The 22,147-nt window shown below is 31.6% G+C and overlaps 1 protein-coding gene across 1 annotated transcript; it reads left to right on the top strand.

Moving 5' to 3' along the window:
- Positions 1-7,450: 7,450 nt before the first annotated feature.
- On the top strand, positions 7,451-21,205 carry LOC123702631. Its single transcript, XM_045650419.1, has 5 exons — positions 7,451-7,785; positions 11,095-11,492; positions 12,695-12,793; positions 16,244-16,439; positions 20,274-21,205. Exons 2-5 carry the CDS (start codon positions 11,183-11,185, stop codon positions 20,467-20,469), a joined length of 801 nt encoding a protein of 266 aa, XP_045506375.1. The 5' UTR covers positions 7,451-7,785; positions 11,095-11,182; the 3' UTR covers positions 20,470-21,205.
- The last annotated feature ends 942 nt before the right edge of the window (positions 21,206-22,147 follow it).

Below are 22,147 nucleotides of genomic sequence, written 5' to 3'. Positions count from 1 at the left end.
ACCCAGACAAAGACGTCTTAGATGCATCAGTAAAAATGAGGTTCCAATCTTTCCATTCCTTATTTACTTTTGTATTAAAATTAAGGTTGGCTAGAGGATCATTCTTGATGATTCCTATATCGTACTTAATGTCTGGATATGTTAACAAATTATCATAACTGTGACTAAACAATGATAAGCGTGGAGATCGATGTATACGTGTTGTAATGGATGTGACTCTACGGAAACTTTCGATCAGACATGGAACTTTTTTAGAGCGCCAATACGTAGATGTTAATATATATTCATTCAAGTCCTTCAATTTATGAAATAAGGGATGGTTGGAAAATTGCAGCGCTCGGAAAAGAAATCTATCGGATAAAAACTGTCGTCTTAGATGAAGCGGAGCGTCACAACACTCAACTTGAAGTGCGTTATTGGGACTAGATTTCATAGCTCCAACAACTATTCGAATGGCCTTCGCTTGAATCTTATCAAGTTTTCTAAAGGCACTAACGTTACCACCTTCCAACAAAAACATTCCGTAATCTAGACTGCTTCTTATTAGAGCATTGTAAATTAGTTTGAGACAAAAAGGGTGTGCACCCCACCACACGCCAGATAAGCACCTTATTATATTTAAAATACGCTCACATTTAGCCGATACAAAATCAATGTGAGGTATTCCTGTTAAATTACTATCTAATGTTATTCCTAAAAATTTTGCTTCATTTTTAATGGGAAAAATACTACCATTATAGCTTACATCTACTTGAGGCAAAGACCTTTTTCGAGAAAAAACTACAACAGAGCTTTTTTCTACTGACAAGTCAAGACCATTATCTTTAAGCCACATACTAAGTTTGTTTAGATTGTTATTTAAACAATTGCATGCTTCTTCTAAGCTATTATTTACACTATACATAACAATATCATCGGCATATTGCAGAATTTTTACAGTATCATTCAGTGACTTTTCCAAATCATAAGTATAAATGTTATACAGCAGAGGACTAAGTACAGAACCTTGCGGAAGTCCTTTGTGAATCTTACGTGAAATGTTTTCTGATTCATTTAAATTTAAACATATAGTTCTGTCCACTAATGAGTTTATTATGAAATTGATTAGTATACAAGGAACATTTAATTTAAAAAGTTTTTGATTGAGGATAGATATAATTACATTATCATAGGCAGATGAAATATCAAGAAAAGTAGCTACTAAGTACTTGTTGTTCGAGAAGGCTAAACGTATGTCTGTTGTGAGAATGCCTATGCTGTCTATTGTACTTTTTGCTTTTCTAAAACCAAACTGACTGTTTGATAGGCAATCGTGATGCTCGATGTGCCACTCTAAACGATTTTTCACCAAATGTTCTGCTACCTTTAATAAAACGCATGACAAAGCTACCGGTCTATAGGATGAGAGCTCGTCAGCTGGTTTATTTGGTTTGAGTATAGGTATAATTTCTTGTGTCTTCCACTCGGATGGAATATTTCCGTTAATCATTATATTATTTATTATGTCAAGATAGTATTGTAATGCAGTATCTCCGAGGTTTTTTAAGAAAGAATAAGGTATACCATCCAGGCCGGGGGTGGAATCCTTTACATTTGACAGTACTCCTTTCAACTCATATAGAGAAAAAAAGGAATCAATGCGAAAGTAGTTGTGATCAAATGAAACAGAAGTCACGGGTAATATATTATTCTCTGGAACTGTATTGGGAGCTATATTTTGCATAAAATCATGAGCCAATGACTCCGGAAATCTATATGGTTGCTCAGCAAATGCTGACCTGAAGCGTTTTAAATTTTTCCACACTTGAGAGGGACAAGTATTCGGTGAAATGGATGTGCAAAAAGATTTCCACCCTTCTTGTTTTTTTCTCTTGAGTAGTGATCGTGTTGTCTTTATTGTAGCAATCAGATTATTGTAATTCTCCGTGGACATATTCTCAGCATATCTCTTTTCTTCCAGTTTTCGTTTCTTAATCGCTTCTGTACAATCCTTATCCCACCAAGGTGGAGAAGACATGAGCGTGTTTGAGGTCGATTTAACGGGGAATAGCTCCTCAGCAACTTGCAAAATCGTTTTTGCCAACGCTTCCGAGCATTTTATTCCATTAGTGATATTTACATCAGGAAGTTTCCTTACTTCATTTTCAATTGTATTTTTATATTTGTCCCAATCTACATTTTGCAGTCTATATTTGAAACGTGAACTTTGTTTATAATTTTGATTATTTTTGAACGGCAAAGTAATTAAAATAGGAAAATGGTCACTACCAAACGTATACGGTAAGGGACTCCAAGATGAACATGAAGCTACATCCGATGTACAAATTGTTAGATCTACTGCACTCAAGTTCTCATTCACATGAGTGCGTCGTGTCGGCTCCCCTGAATTTATTACACATAAATTGTTATTGTCGATCAGCTCTAGTAATTGTACTCCATTTGAATTCGATATACTACATCCCCAAGATTGGTGATGGCAATTAAAATCACCTAAGATTATATAGGGTTCTTCAAGTGTGGAAAAAATATGTTGTATATCATGCTTAATTAAATTCGAAAACTGAGGAATATAAATGGAAACAATGGAAATTGTATTATTAAGTCTTATTCCGACAATATTGAAACTTTTATCGGTATGTTGGAAAAGTTGTAATTTTTTGAAAGTAAGAGTATTTTTAACTAAAATTGCAACACCGCCGTATCCGTCAGTTCTATCATCCCTCAAACAAATGTAACCGGGAATACGAAAATTTAAATATGATTTTAACCAAGTCTCGTTTAGTGAGATTACTAATGGAGTATATTTATTAATGATATAAATTAATTCAGATTTTTTAGGCAGAATGCTCCTGCAATTCCAATGTATTATGTTCGAAGCCATTGTTTTTTATTGTGTTATTAATAATTTTATTAAGTAAAGCAACGTTGGACGGTCTTAATGTCTTACTTTGTTGTAATAAATTGATTAAAGCGAGTAAAATTTCCATTATAGCACCATTTTGAGTATCATTAGATGGAGATATCTTGTAGGCACACCCATTGTCAGGTGTAGGCATTTGACATTCTTTAATTAAAGCTTCATGAGCAGCTCTATCATAGCCTTGGCTACTTTTTGGTGGCGAACGTTGTTTTTTAAAAACAGTCTTTTTATGAGATGTATTTATATTTGAATTTTGTAAACTATGCTTTGGTGAGACTTGCAATGTTGGATTGTTAAGCACTTCGGCATAAGGTTTTTTTACCTGTGGGTGTAATTTAAGTGCCTCTCCATATGACAAGTTCTTCTGAGCCATAGTAAGTTTAATTAGTTTCTGACGATTATATTCAGGACAGTTTTTATTATTTGCAAAATGTAAACCAGAACACATTATACATGATGCACCATCCTCTTCAACATTGCAAGTTTCACCACTATGATCTTGCCCGCATTTATAGCAACGGGGCTTGGATCTACAAATTGATTTTGTGTGACCATACCTACAGCAATTATAACACTGAATGGTTGGAAATATATATAGCTCTACAGGTAAAGAATTATAACAAATAAATATTCTTGACGGGAGTGTTTGCCCATCAAAAGTTAATATTACAGATTGTGAAGGCTTCCATGTAACTGTACCATCAATAATAACTTTATAATTAATTCTGCGTACTTTTATTATAGAGCCACATCCATTAGGAACAACTATATTTTCTTTAATTTCTTCCGGAGACCATTCTGATGGAATGCCTCTTACTAAGCCTATCCGAGAAACATGGAAGGATGGTATTTTTGCTCTTAGATTGAATGTTTCTAAGGCTTTATTATTAATAAATGTGTTAGCATCATGAGCAGTTGAAAAAGCAACAACGCATCTATTCCTGCCTATTCTTTTGACACTGCCTGCTACAATATTTTTAAAACTATTTTTTTTCAAAAAATTGCCAAATGTAATTGGATGCAACGTAGAGCCATCACCGGGTGATGATTCACATCTTTGTACATGAACAACAAATGGAAAAGAGTCATGTTCAGTGTATATATTTCTAATTAAAGAATTAGACTGTAAATCAATTGAAATATTTTCCTTAGCTGATACAGAGTTGCTATTAGAGTTAACACTCTGGCGACCACTATCTAAATTCTCTAGGCTATTAATAGTATTTATATTTTTACCACGCTTCCTCTTTCTATTACCTTCTTGTTCCCAATCAAGTAGATCTTTATCGAAATTGTCATCATTGCTACATATTGTTACATAGCTAGCGACGGAGGGACCAGGTCCCAGACCTGATCCCTCATTCAAAGGATCAGGAGGATCCTTCATAGATTTCTATGAAGGAGACTCAATTGAAATATACAATTTACATAGGTACCTATTAAAAATAATATTAACAATAAAACTTACCAATATAATATAAAACTATAACTATTTACACTAAATACTATAATATTTACAACAAATTACTCCTCTGATCATAAAATTAAGTTTAATTTAAAATTAAAATTTAAAACACGCTCCCGCCTCGTTCGAAGTTTCCCGCGCTTTCTCAATTACATTTACTAGACTATTTGTCCATTTGTCCACAAATCTGCATTGAATCTCAAAAGCGGTAAGTTTTCAACACTAAATAATAAATCGTGAATTACCGTCATAGGTTTTCCTACGTATTACCATTACGTAGTAAATTTTTGGTTATCTGTGGTAATACGATTATAAACAAATTATTAAACACCTTATATCCAACTTATACCAAAGTGTAAGACACTTTTCCTTTTTTTTATAAGGCAGATGTTTTAAGATCGATTAATTTTATTTTATTGAATGCATTTAAAACGAAAGTACAAAAACAGATATCTTCTTGCATATAATTTTACTTTTATTCGGCCCTCTGAAAATTATTTATTCTGCAATTAGCGGCCATCACGTGTTAATATTAAGTATTAATTTAGATTACACAATGCTAGTGCCGTTTCAGTATAATAATAATTGTAACTAGTTGTATGCAGCTCAAAGCGGACTGTTATAGTTGTAAATGACGTTGTGAAAAGTAATTGTATGAAGTGTTTAGGGAAATTGAATCGTATGTTTAGTGTAGTAAAGCTTAATATTGAATTGTTGTTATTAAAATCATGAAATAAACATAAAATGTCTATAATTTGGTGTATAAAATGTGGATTAACTTAGAATTTTTGTAACAAGTCAATTGTTCATATATTAACAAAATGGGTGGTAATTTTTTTTTTAATTTTTAGAAAATTAAGATTAGATAGTAAAAGTATGTTTGAATCAATTTTGTAATTATTAATTATCTTAGAAAAAAAAGAACATGTTCGTCATATATTTGCCTAATATAAATGAGGTGAAAGCCCGAAAAGCGCTTTGAGCTTTTTTTTATTACACATTTCCGATATCAAGTCGGAAATTTTATCTAAAAATTATCACCTGTTTTGTGGCATTTAATAATAACAGTCACTCAATATAAATCTTAGCGAAATTTATTAGGCAAAGCCAAAAAATTATTTCCAATAACAAACAATTTATATTTTTGAAGTGAAATTTCTTTATATGTGTATGGAAAAATATTTAGTGTAGCATTTTTTCGCTACGCGTGACATTTTTCCAATACGCGCCATCTTTTTTCTTATTCCTACCACGCGTGATTCAATGTATTTCTGTAAAGTTGGTCATAAAGAAGTTTCACTCCTTACGTGTGTACACTAGTACACGCACACATTTTTTAAACAATGATTATAACTGTGTCATATATATCTAACAAAACACTATCATTTATTATTTTTTAAATAAATGTAATTAATTTACTCAACTTGGGAAAAGATGGAACGTATTATAACAACCTTGTGAGCTTGAAAAGCTTTTCTATTTATATATTGATTTCAATTAATTTATTATAATTTGTAGACATAGCATTTGAATTGTTCCTAGCCTGAATGAGTACCTATTTAAAGGCACAACTCTGTGATTGATTTTTAGTATGATGATTGTGTTAACTATAATTTAATCTTGTATTGCCATTTTATGAATTAAGTTTAATATTATAATCAGCTTGTATAATCGCCAGAGACTTGTTGGACGCTCTCATGTGATTTTCTATATTACTATTAAAATTAAATTACTAAGTAATATTGAGTGTACTTATTTACCCATTTTTATTTACTTGACAAAATTTTATACACTCAAGTTTTTGTCCACTAGGTACACTTGCCATCGTCAAAATTAAACAATTAAACAATTTCAATGGGAATCTGAACAATTCTTTTAAGCGCTAGAATATTATAAAGTTTGTTTGTTTGTCCTTCTTTCCCGTCACAACGGAACTATTATATATTATGACATAGTTCTTTATACATGGACGTTTGGAGGATAGAGAGTGAGCTAGGTATGTACTTTTTACGATTATGAATTTTATGATGTGCATTTGAATCACATAAGTGCATTGAAATATAAAAATTCCGATATATGGCGCTGTGTTCAATATTTGACAACTGTTTTTTTTTTTTTATCACGCGAACAATGCCGCGAGCTATAATAAGCTTATTAGCTATTGAATGAAATTTGAACATGCGCCTATACATATAAAAATGAAAACAAAATATACAATATACATTCTTAATAAAGCTGCATACCTAGGTTTTTTTTTTTGTCTTGCCTGCTTATATTGGCGATAAGCGGATATAAAACTACGGTAATACGGTATTGACTTGTATAAAAATTAAACCCAAAGTTTCAAAATAGCTTACCTGACCGGATACCCATTTTCATTGGATCATTTCTAGAAAAGATATGACACACCGTATGTTATTTTATCTTTTTAAAGGATTACTCCTTTAAAAAGATAAAATAACATACGCTTTTCGTCTTATTTGCTCTTATTAAATCAGGCACCTTGAATCTTAGGCACAGTTCTAAGAAAGTAAATTTACTAAATAAAATTATTGAGAAAAATGAAAATGATTGATTTTTGTGAATTATGTTTACCATGGATTGTGAAATGAATTCCCTTGGTCACAGATTAACATATTTTGTCCGTTTTGAAGAAGTACCTATTCATAAATTATTTCTATAACTGCATCAAACTCAACACATCGTGTAGAGATTATGCATTATGATTCTCATTCAAATAAACTTTCAAATCCTTTTCTGTCGCACAATAGAGGTATTTTAACAAAAATTATTTTAATTATTATCTATTAGTCACATAAGTGGAAATGAATGGTTCCTTAAAGAATGCAACTTGGCCAAAGGTTTGCCATTATTAGCAATCCTGATTTATTTTTTGATAGGCAAACAATGGCTGATTTCATTACAATAGATTAGAGCAATATAGGTACGTGGGAGCACCTTTGATTCGTATGGAAATGGTATTAGTAAATGGAAAAAGGCGCCTTTTTAGAACCTTGAGCGCCAGAATTGCTGGCCGTCATCACTAGAGTATGAACTCCGCAAACCGTATCATACAATGATTAGTTGGTCGCGCGCAGAAATATGCGCATGACGTGTAAGCGCACTGGCCACAGATAAAATACGAGGAGTAATTTATCGTTGTGGCGCGCTTTTCTACACACTTCAATTATTTGAAAAACAAACGAATTTGAAATTCGAATTAAGTCAGAATATTTTGTTGTTTCGTGAGATAATGGAAAAATAAAAATATCAGTGATAATGTCTGAAATGTTTTTTTAAATAATAATGAAGACACATAAAGCTCTTCTTAGTTTACAATAATAATTAAATAATGCATTAATATATATACTTTCGCTATCGCCCCAATATTTTAAATAGGGTAAGTACAAAAAACATCTTAATTTATTTATACTTATTTCTTAAAATTTATATCGCATATTAATATAATAATATGGTTTAAGATAACATTTAGAATATTTATTTATAAAACAGTACTAAATATATGTAAATAATAAATATTTATAACTACCTAGTCAATACCTACATTAATGCGGAAGAAAATATGCACAGTCGTGAATATCTTGAATGCGTTCTTGTTTTTCAAGTTTATAAGAAGAAAAAGAACAAAGTATAACATTTTATAATGTCATCGTTAACTTCCATCAATTATAATGCCTCTTTCTTTTTTGTACGTGTTCTTGTTATTCGCAGAAAAACTTATGTTCAACTTTAATTATAGAAAAACCCATATTGCTTGAATAAATTAATATTAGTGACGTCTTTGGAAAATAGGTACCTATAGATAAAATAATTAATTTATATGAAATGATGACGTGATAAACAAAAATAAGAAAGCTCTAAAATTGGCACAAAAACACTGGCTTACCGAAATCGATAGACGTCCTATATATCATTTGAATCACCAATTGTGCCCTTGAAAATCTTCCAGAGATAAGTATTTATGGTTGTATTTATTCCAAATGTTCAAAAAGTACATTATTTATATTGTTACCTATTTTTAGTGGTGAATTAGGTACTATTATGAAGGAGCGGACCGACCTGCAGGACCTCTGGTCCAAGTAGGGGTCAAAATATTTATATGTTTTATTGATTAAATCATCAACAAAACCAATAAAAAACATACCGCAAAAATCAGGGCTTTTTCTATCAGAATTGAAAACACCTCTAACGCCATGAAAATTATGACTACTTTTTCATTTGAAACCCATATCGAGCAAGATGAGAGAAACAGGCCATAACTGCAGCTGTGTTTAACCGATTTTCATCAAACATAGCAAATAACATTTCCGACTTCATCGTTAAAACAAATAGATCAAACAAACAACAAACAAAATCAAAATCGAATCATCCGTTCAGGAGTAATAACAGTGAATTACTAATATAAATTAGCTAAACAAACTAATTTGAAAAATTTCGAAAACCACGTGAGAGTCCGTTCAGTCGTTATGGAGCGATATTGTTTCAACAAGGAGAGCGCGGAGAGCTCTACCTATAGTTTTATAATACTATATTTTATTATTATTACTTGATTTTACTGATACATAAACAAATTAAATTAAAATAAAACAGTGCAATCGCTTTGTTTGATAAATGTGAGCATAATTATAAAATTTGATCTCGCGCCAAATGCAAAACTATTAATAGAAACAGAAACGAAACGTGCATAGAAAAAATTGTATTACGAATTACGATAAAGATACTTCAACGTGTGGTAAAGTTTGTTTATTTTGTAAACAATCTTGACCTTCCTTATCGTATATTTAAAATAACACGGTGAGAAATTATTTTAATGTTTATGTTAAAAATGTTATTTTTATTGAACACTGATTCTTTTCTTTTTTCATTTCACAAAATATAGGGCTCTTAACGATTCTTAGTAGTTTGTTATTCTTCTATTAAATACTTACTTTACTTACGTTACCAAACAAAATATTAAATCCATCGGAAACATTTCAACTCCGTCAAAACAAAAATGAGGATTGCACATATCACTATTGTGTAGCGGATTGTTTTTCGTAAGTAAGCGGGCTATCTTTCGTATTACAATTACGACAGTTTCCTATATCGTTTCCCTTGATGCTTCGCGTGCCGGTGCCGATCCAACACAGGAATTGATCATGGCTGTAGAAAACGAGGAAAATGCTGTGACCTTACCCAGTCGGTAAGGTTTGCTGCAGAGATAATGAAGTATACGCACGATGCATTAACGGCCATATTTGTTACGTACCTATACGTGCTGATTGCAATTGGATATTATATTATGCATTCATAGACGATAAGTAAATTAAAAATTGGTTAAGTATTCGGTGTAACTCAAGGTAAGTAAGATAAGGTTCTAATTGGTTCTTCTTTTGGAAACGTGACTTTCTCTTCCTTGTCTTTCTTATCGGTAATGCTCTATCCATATTTCCATCTGTCGATCTGTTTGCTTGTTTTGATCGGTATTTAAAATCTAGATATAAACTGTGACATGGACTGGACACATGTTCAAATTTTAAGTTATATGGTGCCCACAAAAAAACAATTTAGTGCGAATGAAGTTCTCTTGTCTAGTTTATATTTAAATAAGATACAGCTAATAAATATTTTCGTAAAATAAAAAAAACATTTAGGAAAAAACGCATTAAAACTCGATGAACTTGAATTTATTCATTGAGCGTTTTAAATGGTTAAGTGTGGTCTATTGTCATTGAAATAGAGCAATGAAAACAATGAGTCAATCGTATAGTATTAAAAAAAACTCATAATGGCCTGCTTTTAATATTTACATAGATGAATAATCATAACACGAGAAAAACATTACGTCAAGGAATGAATGAACTTCAAGAAACTATTTCGCTTCTGATTTTTTTATTATTGCAGCGAATAAACTTATTTAAAAGAATATTTAGAAAATATCATTATTTTTGTTAGTAACAACCCTTTGTGAGAACCGTAAAATTTTCCTCCCGACTACAAAGTACCCTGACGTTAAAATAATTCTGTAGAAATTAAGTAGACAGCACACACAAACTTAAACGGTACTTACCTTACGGCTTATGCCACTTAAAATACTAGTTATTTTATTATCAAAGAACAAACATATGTAACACTTTTATTCAAATAAAATTGTGACTCACTTTACACCTGTTTAAAGTATTGTTTAATACGTACTAAGTTTAACTTCCTATTCATTAACGACGAATTGTAAGAGAAAATTTAAGGAGGTGAAAACTGATTTTCACTTGAGTTATCAATAAACTGTTATGATATCTTAATAAAATAAGTATTAGAAATATCTATCTACGTTGTATTGGAGTTCTATATGAATAAAAAATATCTAATAATATAAATCTATTGTTGGCAAAATCCAAACATAAACAGTATAATTTTATACAATTATAATTAATTTTAGTACCCTTGACTTTTAAAACGGAATAAATGAGTTTACGTAACAACTCTAATACATAGTTATTAGATCCAAAAGTTGCAGCTATTGCCAAATCGAAGTAACTTGAACGATACGCTCTAGACCTTCAATCATTCAGGGTCAAATAATACATTCTATAAACATTTCGATCATATAGTCTGCATCGATTTGAAACCTTTGTGATCAATTAGAGTTGCATTTCACACCGGTTAGGGTACGAGAGCTAACAATGACTAATATTTCGTTATTTGTTCACAGCTAAAGCATACCAATAGAAGGTTAGTCAAACAAATCGGCGCAAAAACTGACGTATACTTTGTACTAGGAACACACAATAGAGTCCACAATGACTAAAGAAAATTGGAAGAAAAATGCCCCAGATCACTTTTTCGGATGCTGTATCGCCGCGCTCAGGGAAGGAAACGAGGCTCCGGAACTGTTCACGAGGTCGTGGACCGGAAGGGTGTCCCCGCTGTTCTGGCGAGTGCCGATATTTGTATGGGCAGTGTGTACTATTACGTGGTCGGTCGTTTGCTTCTGGGGACCTCGAGAAATGTTCCTTCTATATATGACGCATTGGGGCTTGATTATGATATTTTTCGAATCACTATTTGGAATATTAGTATGCGTTAAGAAAATTCCTGAAGATTTACCTGGTAAGTTTAGGATGTCACAACGAGTCCAAAACGTATGTCTAATACTGTGTGTTTTATGAATAAGAATACTGTGATGCAAGTAGGATAAATGCAGGATTATTACGATTGATTTTGACAAATTCTTGGGCTTGTAAACTGTCCAGACCTAGGCCAATATTAGATCTATAAATAGTGTAGCTAGGACGTCCAACTGCAACATTGTCAACTAAATTGGCACGACATGTCATTAATCCCGGCAGAGAAATGGTAACTGATTATCGGCGCGTGTCCAAACAGAAATACAACCAACATATAGGCCAAATATTTCAAACTATTACTACTTCAGTAGAATTATGTTTTCTTTGCTATGTAGCATTTATTTAACCAAAAGATTCAACCGTTGAATATGATCTAAAGTTTTTACTGAGCTGTTAAAATCTTGTCTCTCATATTACCCACAATATGCTTATTCTTGAGTCAGTTAATAATATGTGTAGAGGCATTAATAAAAATGTCATAAAAGTAACATCGTATTTTATAACCTCGGGTGTGAATGAAAGCACAAGGTCTCTAACATCTTCACTGGTGACGCAACTTTACTTGAACCGCTCCAAAAGGTTCTTCGCCTTTGACCATGAATTCACAAGTCATTTTAATGTTATTATTATTGCCTTGTGCATTGTTGCAGCGGGATTTCGCAACATATTTATGTTTACGCCAATTGACACGTGAAAAGCATTAATTAATGTTCTGTTACTGCATTTAATGAGGTACTTACGATTGAATTACGACTGACACACATTTTAAATGTTTAAGCAAAAACACTAAAACTCCAGGATGATAAAATCGTGTTCATGGTAACTTATTTGGATGTTAAGAAAAGTCAATAATATTACATTAAAAGACGAAATAACAGTACATCTTCAACCTTATCTTCAACGTTAAAAATAATTTATTAAAAGGGGTGCATTATTTAAAAGATGAATAATTTGTTATAGACGAGCAAAGGATTGATCCTTCCTCGTATGGGGGCTGAGGCATATAACTGATTATTTTGAGTCCCAGTACTAATTTGTAGGTATAAGTATTAAGTTTTCAAGAGCTGTAATGTAATAAATAAATAACGGGGACACATCTAGGTATTAGATGAAAGTAATAATAAAATGCGAATCTTGTAGATACTTTATAATGTTCATTTTTTTAGAAATTAATAACAATTTCAGGTCTACCATGGTACGTGAGGACGTACTGGGTGTTGTACAACATAACAGTTCCTCTGGCTTTCCTTATCACATTATTCTATTGGGCTGTTTTAAGAGCTCGTAAGTATTTCATTTATTATGATATTTACTATCAATTCTATAAAATTGTCTTACATTTTCATCTCCATTATTACTATAAATATTGTAAATGTAACAACAAAAGTTTATTTAAATAGTATTTAATAGCTCTTTAAAATACTAAAAATGTCATGGTTGACTGCCAAATGCGCAAGATATATTATTATAATACTAATGTGCGCAAACGTACACTCTCCATTTCTTTACCCTCAATGTCCGATAGATCGGAAATCTGGCACAAACCGGAGAGATGGGGCATGAAATATGGGGAGACCGGGGATGGTTGACTAACTTTTGACTTAAGCTCGTATATCTCTGATGTTTAACTGTATATAACAAAAATAGCAGTTGATACAGATAGAAGAACTATTCAGGTACCTAAAATACTAATCTATAACCTATATATTTATCATTATAATATTTATTTAGTCGATTTTCTAAACCCCTGACGCTTGGTCAACCTACCCCATGTCCGGGGTAAGTTGACTATAGGCATGGGGTAGGTTGACCTAGGCAGTAATTAGTGTAAATAAAGAGGATTAGTATAAAATAAAACATTAAAATGTACTAAATGATAGAAACTTTTTATTTAATTATAAACAAACTTAAATTTGAGATCCATTCTTGGTTAATAAAGAACTTTACTAAAGGTCCGTAAACACTTCTGTCAAGTGGTTGTAGTTTGTGTCTACAATGCGGGGGGAATGACAAAACTGTAATCCCATTGTTTTTGAAATAATCCAGCACCTCGATTTATAAATGTGAGTCGTGGTTGTCCAAGAGCAGAAGAATAGGCTTTTCTTTACTGGGTTTCACGTGTTTCACAAAATGCTTTGCGTATTTTATGAAATTTTCTTCTTTCATCCACCCAGATGGGTTAGCGTCACCGTCTGAACCTATAGGACCCGCCTTAAGAAAATGCTCCTTGAAATGTCCTCTTGGAAAAACAAAAAACGGGGGAACCATGTTGCCGAGAGCTGAAATTGCTACTGCAATTGTCACTAAAGTGCCTCTTTCAGCCGAAGTCATTTTACCCAAATTTTTAATACCCCGGCGAGCTATGACTCTATTAGGCACATGGACTGTTGTAAGTCCCGTCTCATCAACATTCCAAATATCACCTGGGCTTAGATTTAATCGTTCGTAAACTGTTTTCAAGTTAACAAAGAACTCACTTACATTTTGTTTGTTGAACGACGTAGCTCTAGACAGGCTTGTAGGTTGAGGTGATCTTATTGATAACGAGGGATGACGTTTTAAGAAATTACCAAGCCAATCTTCGCCAGCCATTAATTTTGTATTCCAAGATTCAGGTGCAGTTTTATTTTTTTTTTTTTGCGTATTCAAATGCAAACTTGCGTGTCTCATACGGTGTTAATCCATAATAAATGTCAGCAGCCGTCTTCAAATAAGCTACCAGTTTATTTTCTTCGTCATCGCTAAATACCTGCCTATTTTTTATGTACCCCGCCGTGTCTAGGGTCAAATCAGCTTTCCCGAGGTTCAGATAACGTTCTAGCTTTTGTTTAAGTTTAGTCACATAACGATGCAACGTTTTGTATGGAATTTGATATTTCTTTGTTGGCGTGGCAAGCTCTTTCTATGATATCTTTTGGTACATCACCCCTTTCAGATCCTCATTTTCTGTAAAAATACAACTATAATTTAGTACGTGAGAGAAGACTATAATAGTGTTTACATTGATGATGCACATTAACCATTAGCCCACACAATTCTTTAAATAAATGATAAAATGTTATACTTATTAATTATTATAAAGGGTTTGGTTGACCAATTAGTCTATCTACCCCGAACAAAATTAGTCAACCAACCCCTGACGCCATTTTGAATTTCACCTGCGTATCATATGCAAACTCTGGCACTAACATGGAAGCAATACTGTGTAATATAGAATAAAATTATCATATTTACATTTGGCATAACAACAGCATTGTTTCTAACAGATCCAAAGACACAATAACAAAAAAAGTACGAACGAAAAAAGTTACTTACAGAGACCAAAAATACAACATGTGATGCCACTCACGAACGCCACGCGTCTGCGGCGGCTCACTTCACACAAGTTAGCGGGTCGTAGGGAGGCATCGTCGCTCATGATTGGTTGATGAAAAACACGTGATGGTGGCGAGTTATTGTTGTTTAGTCTACCTGCCCCTATAGCCAACCATCCCCGGTCTCCCCTACTTCATAATTCGTACCCTGATTACTGAAATATATGATGGACTTGAGACTATTCAAATAAAATATATTTTAGATTTTTCAAGACTCATCATTCAGGTTATGTATGTATCATATTACAACATTCACGTAAATACCGAGACTAACAAATAAGTTACCTATTTATCACAGCATATTTCTTAATTTTTGCAGCTATTTTCAATTTTTGGATTCAATTACTAAAAATGCAGCACCTCTTATGCACATAATTGGAAAAAGTGTTCGCATTCCTGATATATCGCTTGCTCTATTAAACTAACTATGTATACAAAATGACGACCAGACAACAATTATGTAAAATTCACGTTTAACACGTGTATGTATTCATTACGAGTTATTTTATTTGAGACAGAAAATGTTGTAGTATCTTTTAATGATCCATTCTAATTTATACTTTGACACTTTTGATATTAAGGCGACCGCCAAAAATGTAAGTCCATGACCGAAATATGCATGGGCACCATTAGCGTGACAGTAGCCATTTTTTTAATCCTCTCACAATGTGACCTCACTACACGTGAATTAGTTTAAATTGTTTTTCCCAAGGTTTTCCTAATGACAATTATATGTATTTTCGCAATTAAAAATAAAATGTTCACATAAAGGGCGAATCTAAAGCGTTAAGGTTATGTCGAATATAATAAAAGACCATATTTTTGATGTGGTTAAAAATATCATCATTGACCTGACGCTAATTAGGTTTTACACTTCAAGAGTTCTTTATCATCGCGTGATAGTTCGATTTATTAATAATTAATGAATATTGCAAATATACTTTTCTAATTGCAACGACATTGAAGATATAATGTGGTTATGAAATAGGCAGGAGTTTGTCAAGATTGTGGGAAGAACAAGCAACCTGTAACTTGCCATGAAAAATAGCAAAACTAGTTTTAAAACCCATATTTGTCGCACTAAACATTTTTAAACTAAAAGTTAGGTTAGTAGTTAGGTACATAATGGCGTCAAAATCTAACATTATTTTTTCTCGTTATGATACGCAAAGCAGCTATACCTTTCAGGCTTTCAAGGTGCCACTTTTCGACCAACCACCTATCATATTTAAAAAACATTAAAAAAAGGTCACACATTGCCACACAAAAAACCGGTTTGCACCATATACGAAAATAAGTCTAATTAATTATATGGTATAGCGGGGAAAATAGGTAATCTAATTAATTATGATTGGTATAGCGGGCAGGAATTCGAATTACGCGCCGAACCCAATCCTGGACGTAATGCTGCACGGTGCGAACTCGGGGCTCATGTTGATCGAGCTGGTGCTGTCGCGGCTGCCCAGTAGACTGTTGCATGTGATGCAACCGCTGTACTTCTCTGGGGTGTATCTGCTGTTCACGCTCGCGCACTTCTTCGCTGAGGGACATGATCCGTAAGTTGCTCTACTCGTCTCTCATCTTAGATAATATATCATCTTGCTAATATAATAAATCATTTAGTAAGCCACTGAACAGATTTGATATATTTTGGCAGTGTTTTGTTGTTTTTTGGAGTATTTCGATATTTATACAGAATATAAATTATATTAACATACATTTTAACACATTTGAGTATTTTATATGTACATTGTGCTTTTTACTTGTGCCTTGTGTTGTTCAAATATGTAAAAACAATCTTGTTTCATTTTTACAAGTTTAGAACCTTTGTCTAGATAGAGTTGTGAGAAATGCCCGGAAACATTTATCTATTTACTAATACTTATCAACCTAAAGAGAGTCGTATATTAGTATTTTAAATAGGCAGAACGTTGGTCTTACTATGTTTTAAAAATTACCTATCTCTTCGCCCCATTTTCAATCGTACTTAAATATTAACTAGCAATTAATGTTTGTTGTAATAGTAAATTAGTATTTTATTATTATTTTTTCATTGATTACGGATCATCTATAAATTAATTTAGATTCGATAGATACATCTAAGATAATAGGCCACCTAGTCTTAATCTAAGCAAAACTTATAATAGGTATAACACCTGATTATCGTAATATGTCAACTAACACAGATAAATATTATGTAAATTACAAAATATAAAGAAACGAATTCTTACAAAAACACAACAAAACGACTGTCACGAACGCTTACGTATTTTTTATATTAATATAAAACAATATCAACGAGAATAAAAGGACAGAAACATATTTCACGCTTTGATGAAATTGGATAATTTATATCAGACATCGTAGTAAGATTCGTCCTCATTCGAAGCTCATATTTGTGGCCATGCGGCAATCAAATGTACCTACTGAATTTTCACGGGCAAACATAACATTGTCTAAACTTCTAAAGGAACCTTCAAAACTCACGAAGAGTTTATATCTACTTGTAAATTCAATACTGCGTAAATGCCACATTAAATGTCAATAATCTCATGTAAATTATCGATTATGTATTTGTGATTTGGGTTTTGAATACACAAAACACTTACAAAACATTATTTATCCTACTCACCTTCTGCAGCAATGAGCTGTAAATATGTAGTCACTATTCATCTCTACATCGCTACATGCTGTGTGTCCCTAGGAAACATAAAACACAGTATTATCTTTAAAAAATCGCAACGAATTTTTATAGAGTGGGATACATCTATACATATAATAAATCTGTAGAAGGGTCAATTCTGTAAATTGAAAATATTGAAAAAATAAATAGCAGGGGGTGTTACTGGATCGATACCAAGTCCAAATATGTGATTAAAAAAATTTTTGTCTGTCTGTCTGTCTGAATGTTCAGGCATCACGTGAAAACTAACGGTTCGATTTCGATGAAACTTGGTATAATTATACCTTATTATCCTGGGCATAAAATAGGATACTTTTTATACCGGAAAAATACGTAGAAAAAAAATCTTAATTTTTCTTAATTTTTCCGCGCGGACGGAGTCGCGGGCGGAAGCTAGTTCAAGAATAAATACACTCAATCAACTGTTTCAAAGAAGCACTTTTTGAAACGGTTGATTAAGGGTTTTTGATTGATTTATAATTTTAGTTTCGAAAAACACTACTTACATAAATTACAAACACAACATAAGCACAAGCGAAACACCTTAGATTACAAAATAAAAGAAAAACGTCGATACGTAGGTATAATGAATATTTTTATTTTATTTAAATTAATTGACACAATTTACAAAATATTAAAATTATACTTAATCGCGAATGGAAGCGGGCAAAATATAACATAAAGCGTATTTCATAAAATAAATTGAAAATTTCCAAAGGTCACAAAAATTAAATAAAGAAATACACAAAAATAATCTTAAATCCTTCGTTTTTTTCGGAATTTTCCATGGCGTCATATTTTATCAAATGCATTGCAAAAATCTTTAAAATTTTAAGTACTTTAGGGTTTAACAAACTTAATGTCCTAAAGATCCTACGACAATAAACACTAACCTTGTGAGTGTTTAACCATATAAACCAAACAGTATACATGCCAACATAATATTTGCGAATACCTTTGACGATTAGTTCATTTGTATAAGTGTATAGTATCAATTTTGCTGAAGGTAAACTGAATCTATTTACTTCGGCAAATAGCCACTTGTTAAGTGGTAAATAAATAATGTTTAAATTTATATCCGATTCGAAAAAACACTTTTCTTGCTTGATGATCTAGCGTCACCCGTTTGTTCTATCTATAGATATACATAGTAATTATGATTAATTATAACTATAACCATTTTCTGCCTAAAAAAATTGCTTAGTAACTCTTATAATATTATGTACGTTAACGAATTGAATGGCAAAATAATAAATCTATAATTTATAGAAAAACATTTTACTTCTATCGGAATGACATAATAAACCTTCTTAAAGTCCTGTATTTATAATATGGTAATTTAAATAAACAGCGTACAAATTTCGTAATAGGTACTAACTTTTGATTACACATACGTTGATATTTATCTAAGGTCGCTTAATATTAATTAAACATCTGTATCGATTAAATCGTACTGACTATCCAACGGAAGGAAGTTACAAAATCGTTGTACCTACTTGTACTTTATCATATGTCTGACGAAATATTTGAATTTAACCGGCAAGGGAAGGTCGAATTTATGCATTAAATTTGACCTCTCTTTATGTACTTTTATAACTGTTTCTCATTACAAACATCATGATTAGACACTTAAACTAATCTTTCACAAGTTAATTCCCGAATACCTAATTTTAACTCCATCATAATTTTAAGTAATAATAGTTAATTTAAGTATAGGTAATTTATATTATTATCCTACTAATATTATAAATGTGAAAGTTTATATGGATGTATGGATGTTTGTTACTATTTCACGTAAAAACTACTGAACCGATTACAATGAAATTTAGCGCACATATAGAGGGTAACTTGGATTAACACATAGGATAGTTTTTATCCCGGACATCCCACAGGAACGGGAACTATGCGGGTTTTCCTTCGCAAACGCGGGCGAAGCCGCGGGCGAAAATCTAGTAGAACAATAGAACAAACAAAAAAATATATTTATTCTTACGAAATTGTGAATACAAATGTTTATTTTTGTGTCGCACATAAGCAACTCTTAATTAATTAACCATAATATTATTCAAAAGTAATTATAAGGAGATCAGACCTTGCTTGAGCTACCAGTATCCTCCCGTGTCAAGGAGAAAATCATAATAATCTGTGATGATTCGTGTTCTGTGTACTATCTTTGAATACTAATTTAATTTACATATGAATGTAATTTATTACAATTAATCAAGCATAGACAACCTTTATTTCCATTTCTATTAATAGATTCGTGTTTTAGTTATGTAGATTTATTATAATTTCTACTAAAGGAAGAATAAATAACTAAAAAATTTACCCTCATGTCAATTTTTGTGTACTATTTTTTTTTTATATGAAAGACGTGTCCGAAGATGTGTTGCCGACTAGACTATTTTAAAACAATCAATGTTATGATTTTATATATTTATCATTCCATTACCTTTTGCATTTAAAAACTATCAAGTACAGAGCTAACTTTGTTCTACAAAGATAAGCTTTTCCGGAACTCGTTTATTTTAAACAAGGCACTATTTACGCGTTTAGCTATGTATCATTAATGCCAATGTTATCATGTACTCTTTAATCTGTTATTATACATACAGATATTTCTTATTCATAGAACATTGTATGACCAAAAAAAATTTGTTTAAAAAATCCATACTCGTATGTTAATTTCAATCCCTTTATTTTCTAGATGGGGCAACCCCTTCATATACCCCGTGATAGACTGGTCGAAGCCTCTGGAGACAATCATAGTGTTAACTTTGACAGCTCTATTCTTTGCTCTCATGCACATGCTCGCAGTGGGCATCGCAACAACACGTGACTTCGTTGTCAGGAAATATACGGAAAATAAAAATGGAGTCTACAATGACGCTTTTGAACCATAACACGGTAAATAGAATACATAATAATACCTATTTACTGTGACCGTAATATACAAAGTTGATGGAATGTTAAGACAAAGAATAAAGAAGAAATTACAAATAACAACACAGCAACGACTGCTTTCATAGAACAATTTCTTAAATACCAAAGAGATGTATGGAATTCCTATTTTCATTCGATCGAAAAAAATATTTTTCGATAAGTAAATCTTCACCTACATTGATAAATTGTCAGTGGTCTTTTAACATAAAATGTTGATTCAAATATTTTAATCAAAATTTGAAATATTATATTATAATTCATCGTTACCACTTATACAACTACCTAAAAGACTTAAAATATTTAATTTAAATTTTTATTTTTCTCGTTCTCTTGCTATTGCGGCGATACTTAATATTTACAATAGGTGCCTTTGTATATAACATATCTAGTTATTTATTCATGATTAAGACTTACAAGTTTCAAAACTAATTAAGAAAATAGGTGAACGACTTAAACTTTGTAAAAGTATGATTAGTTTAGATGTGACGTTCAAACTAGTGACACATTATTAGGTGTATAGCTAGAAAATTTTATTGATTAAGTTTCAAAATCTTGTTAAATCTGGGTAAGCCTGTGATCATTGTAATGTAATAAATAAGGAACTTACATAAGAAAATTTGTTTAGGGATGCATAATAAATTGTCGAAATTTTATATCTTTAGCTATCTTTAAGATAATAAATATTTTTTTGATATTCACGGTTGTTTTATTGTGTCATCGATAACATTACTATCACTCAATAAAATTATACATAATCCACTTAATACGCTTACTTTGCTAAATTTAGGTATCCTATTTATTGTATCATAAAGATGAAGAGTTCCTTGTTTGTTTGTTTATATGAACGCGCATATCTCAGGAACTACTGTTTTCAATTGAAAAATTCCTATTGTGTGACCTATAGAGCAGCAATGAAAATTATTTATTTCTTTTGAGATCACACGAATTTAGTGTTTCATAAAAAATAGATCGAAACCAGATTAATTGTGATGGGAGATGCACCAACTTTTAAATAAAAAATAATTATAAAAATCCGTGCTGGGTCGATAGTTACGAGGTACCTAACTGACAAAAAATTAGGATTATTTAAAACTTTGTTTGAAGTCGGTTGAAAATAAAACTGAAGCGAATACCAAAAATTTATTAATAAATTTAAGAAGTGTTTGCAAGCGAATTTATCATAATCTTAAGATCATGTATCACAGCAGACACCACTTGACCGACTTAGTTATACGACTACTACAGTTGATTACAAAACAATACTGTGCCACTGTCTGTCTATTTAATCACTAGGTATTTTTTTATTATAAAATTATAAAATTAATTATTATTAAATTATAAAATTTCTCACTCTGGTATTTTTTTGTAATAGGTATAAAATAAAAAAAGTTCATTAAACATTAGACGTTTTGAGAGACAAAAACTACCTATAGATATATGTAATGAAGTCGGTTAAAAAGTATGGAATATGTATTTCAATATTTTTTTAGAATTCTTTTTATAAAACTATTTTTGATAGAATATTTTGTAGTAAGATAAATAAATAGGAACATTTATTTTTGTCTGCTTTTAAATTAATGTGCGGTGATAAATAAAGTCTATTAAATAATTTAAGCCTCGACCAATATCTGAAATCTA

Source organism: Colias croceus, chromosome 1 (assembly GCF_905220415.1).
Source record: "Colias croceus chromosome 1, ilColCroc2.1".
Lineage (NCBI taxonomy): Eukaryota > Metazoa > Arthropoda > Insecta > Lepidoptera > Pieridae > Colias > Colias croceus.
The sequence above is the reverse complement of the archived record's forward strand: the minus strand, read 5'-3'. Positions and strand labels throughout refer to the sequence as shown.

What these genes read in the sequence shown, in the direction of transcription:
- LOC123702631 (XM_045650419.1), top strand. Translation starts at nt 11,183, where the DNA reads ATGACTAAAGAAAATTGGAAGAAAAATGCCCCAGATCACTTTTTCGGA. An exon ending in TTGGGCTGTTTTAAGAGCTC is followed by an intron (nt 12,794 to 16,243) that starts GTAAGTATTTCA and finishes TGATTGGTATAG; the next exon opens with CGGGCAGGAATTCGAATTAC. An exon ending in TTCGCTGAGGGACATGATCC is followed by an intron (nt 16,440 to 20,273) that starts GTAAGTTGCTCT and finishes TTTATTTTCTAG; the next exon opens with ATGGGGCAACCCCTTCATAT.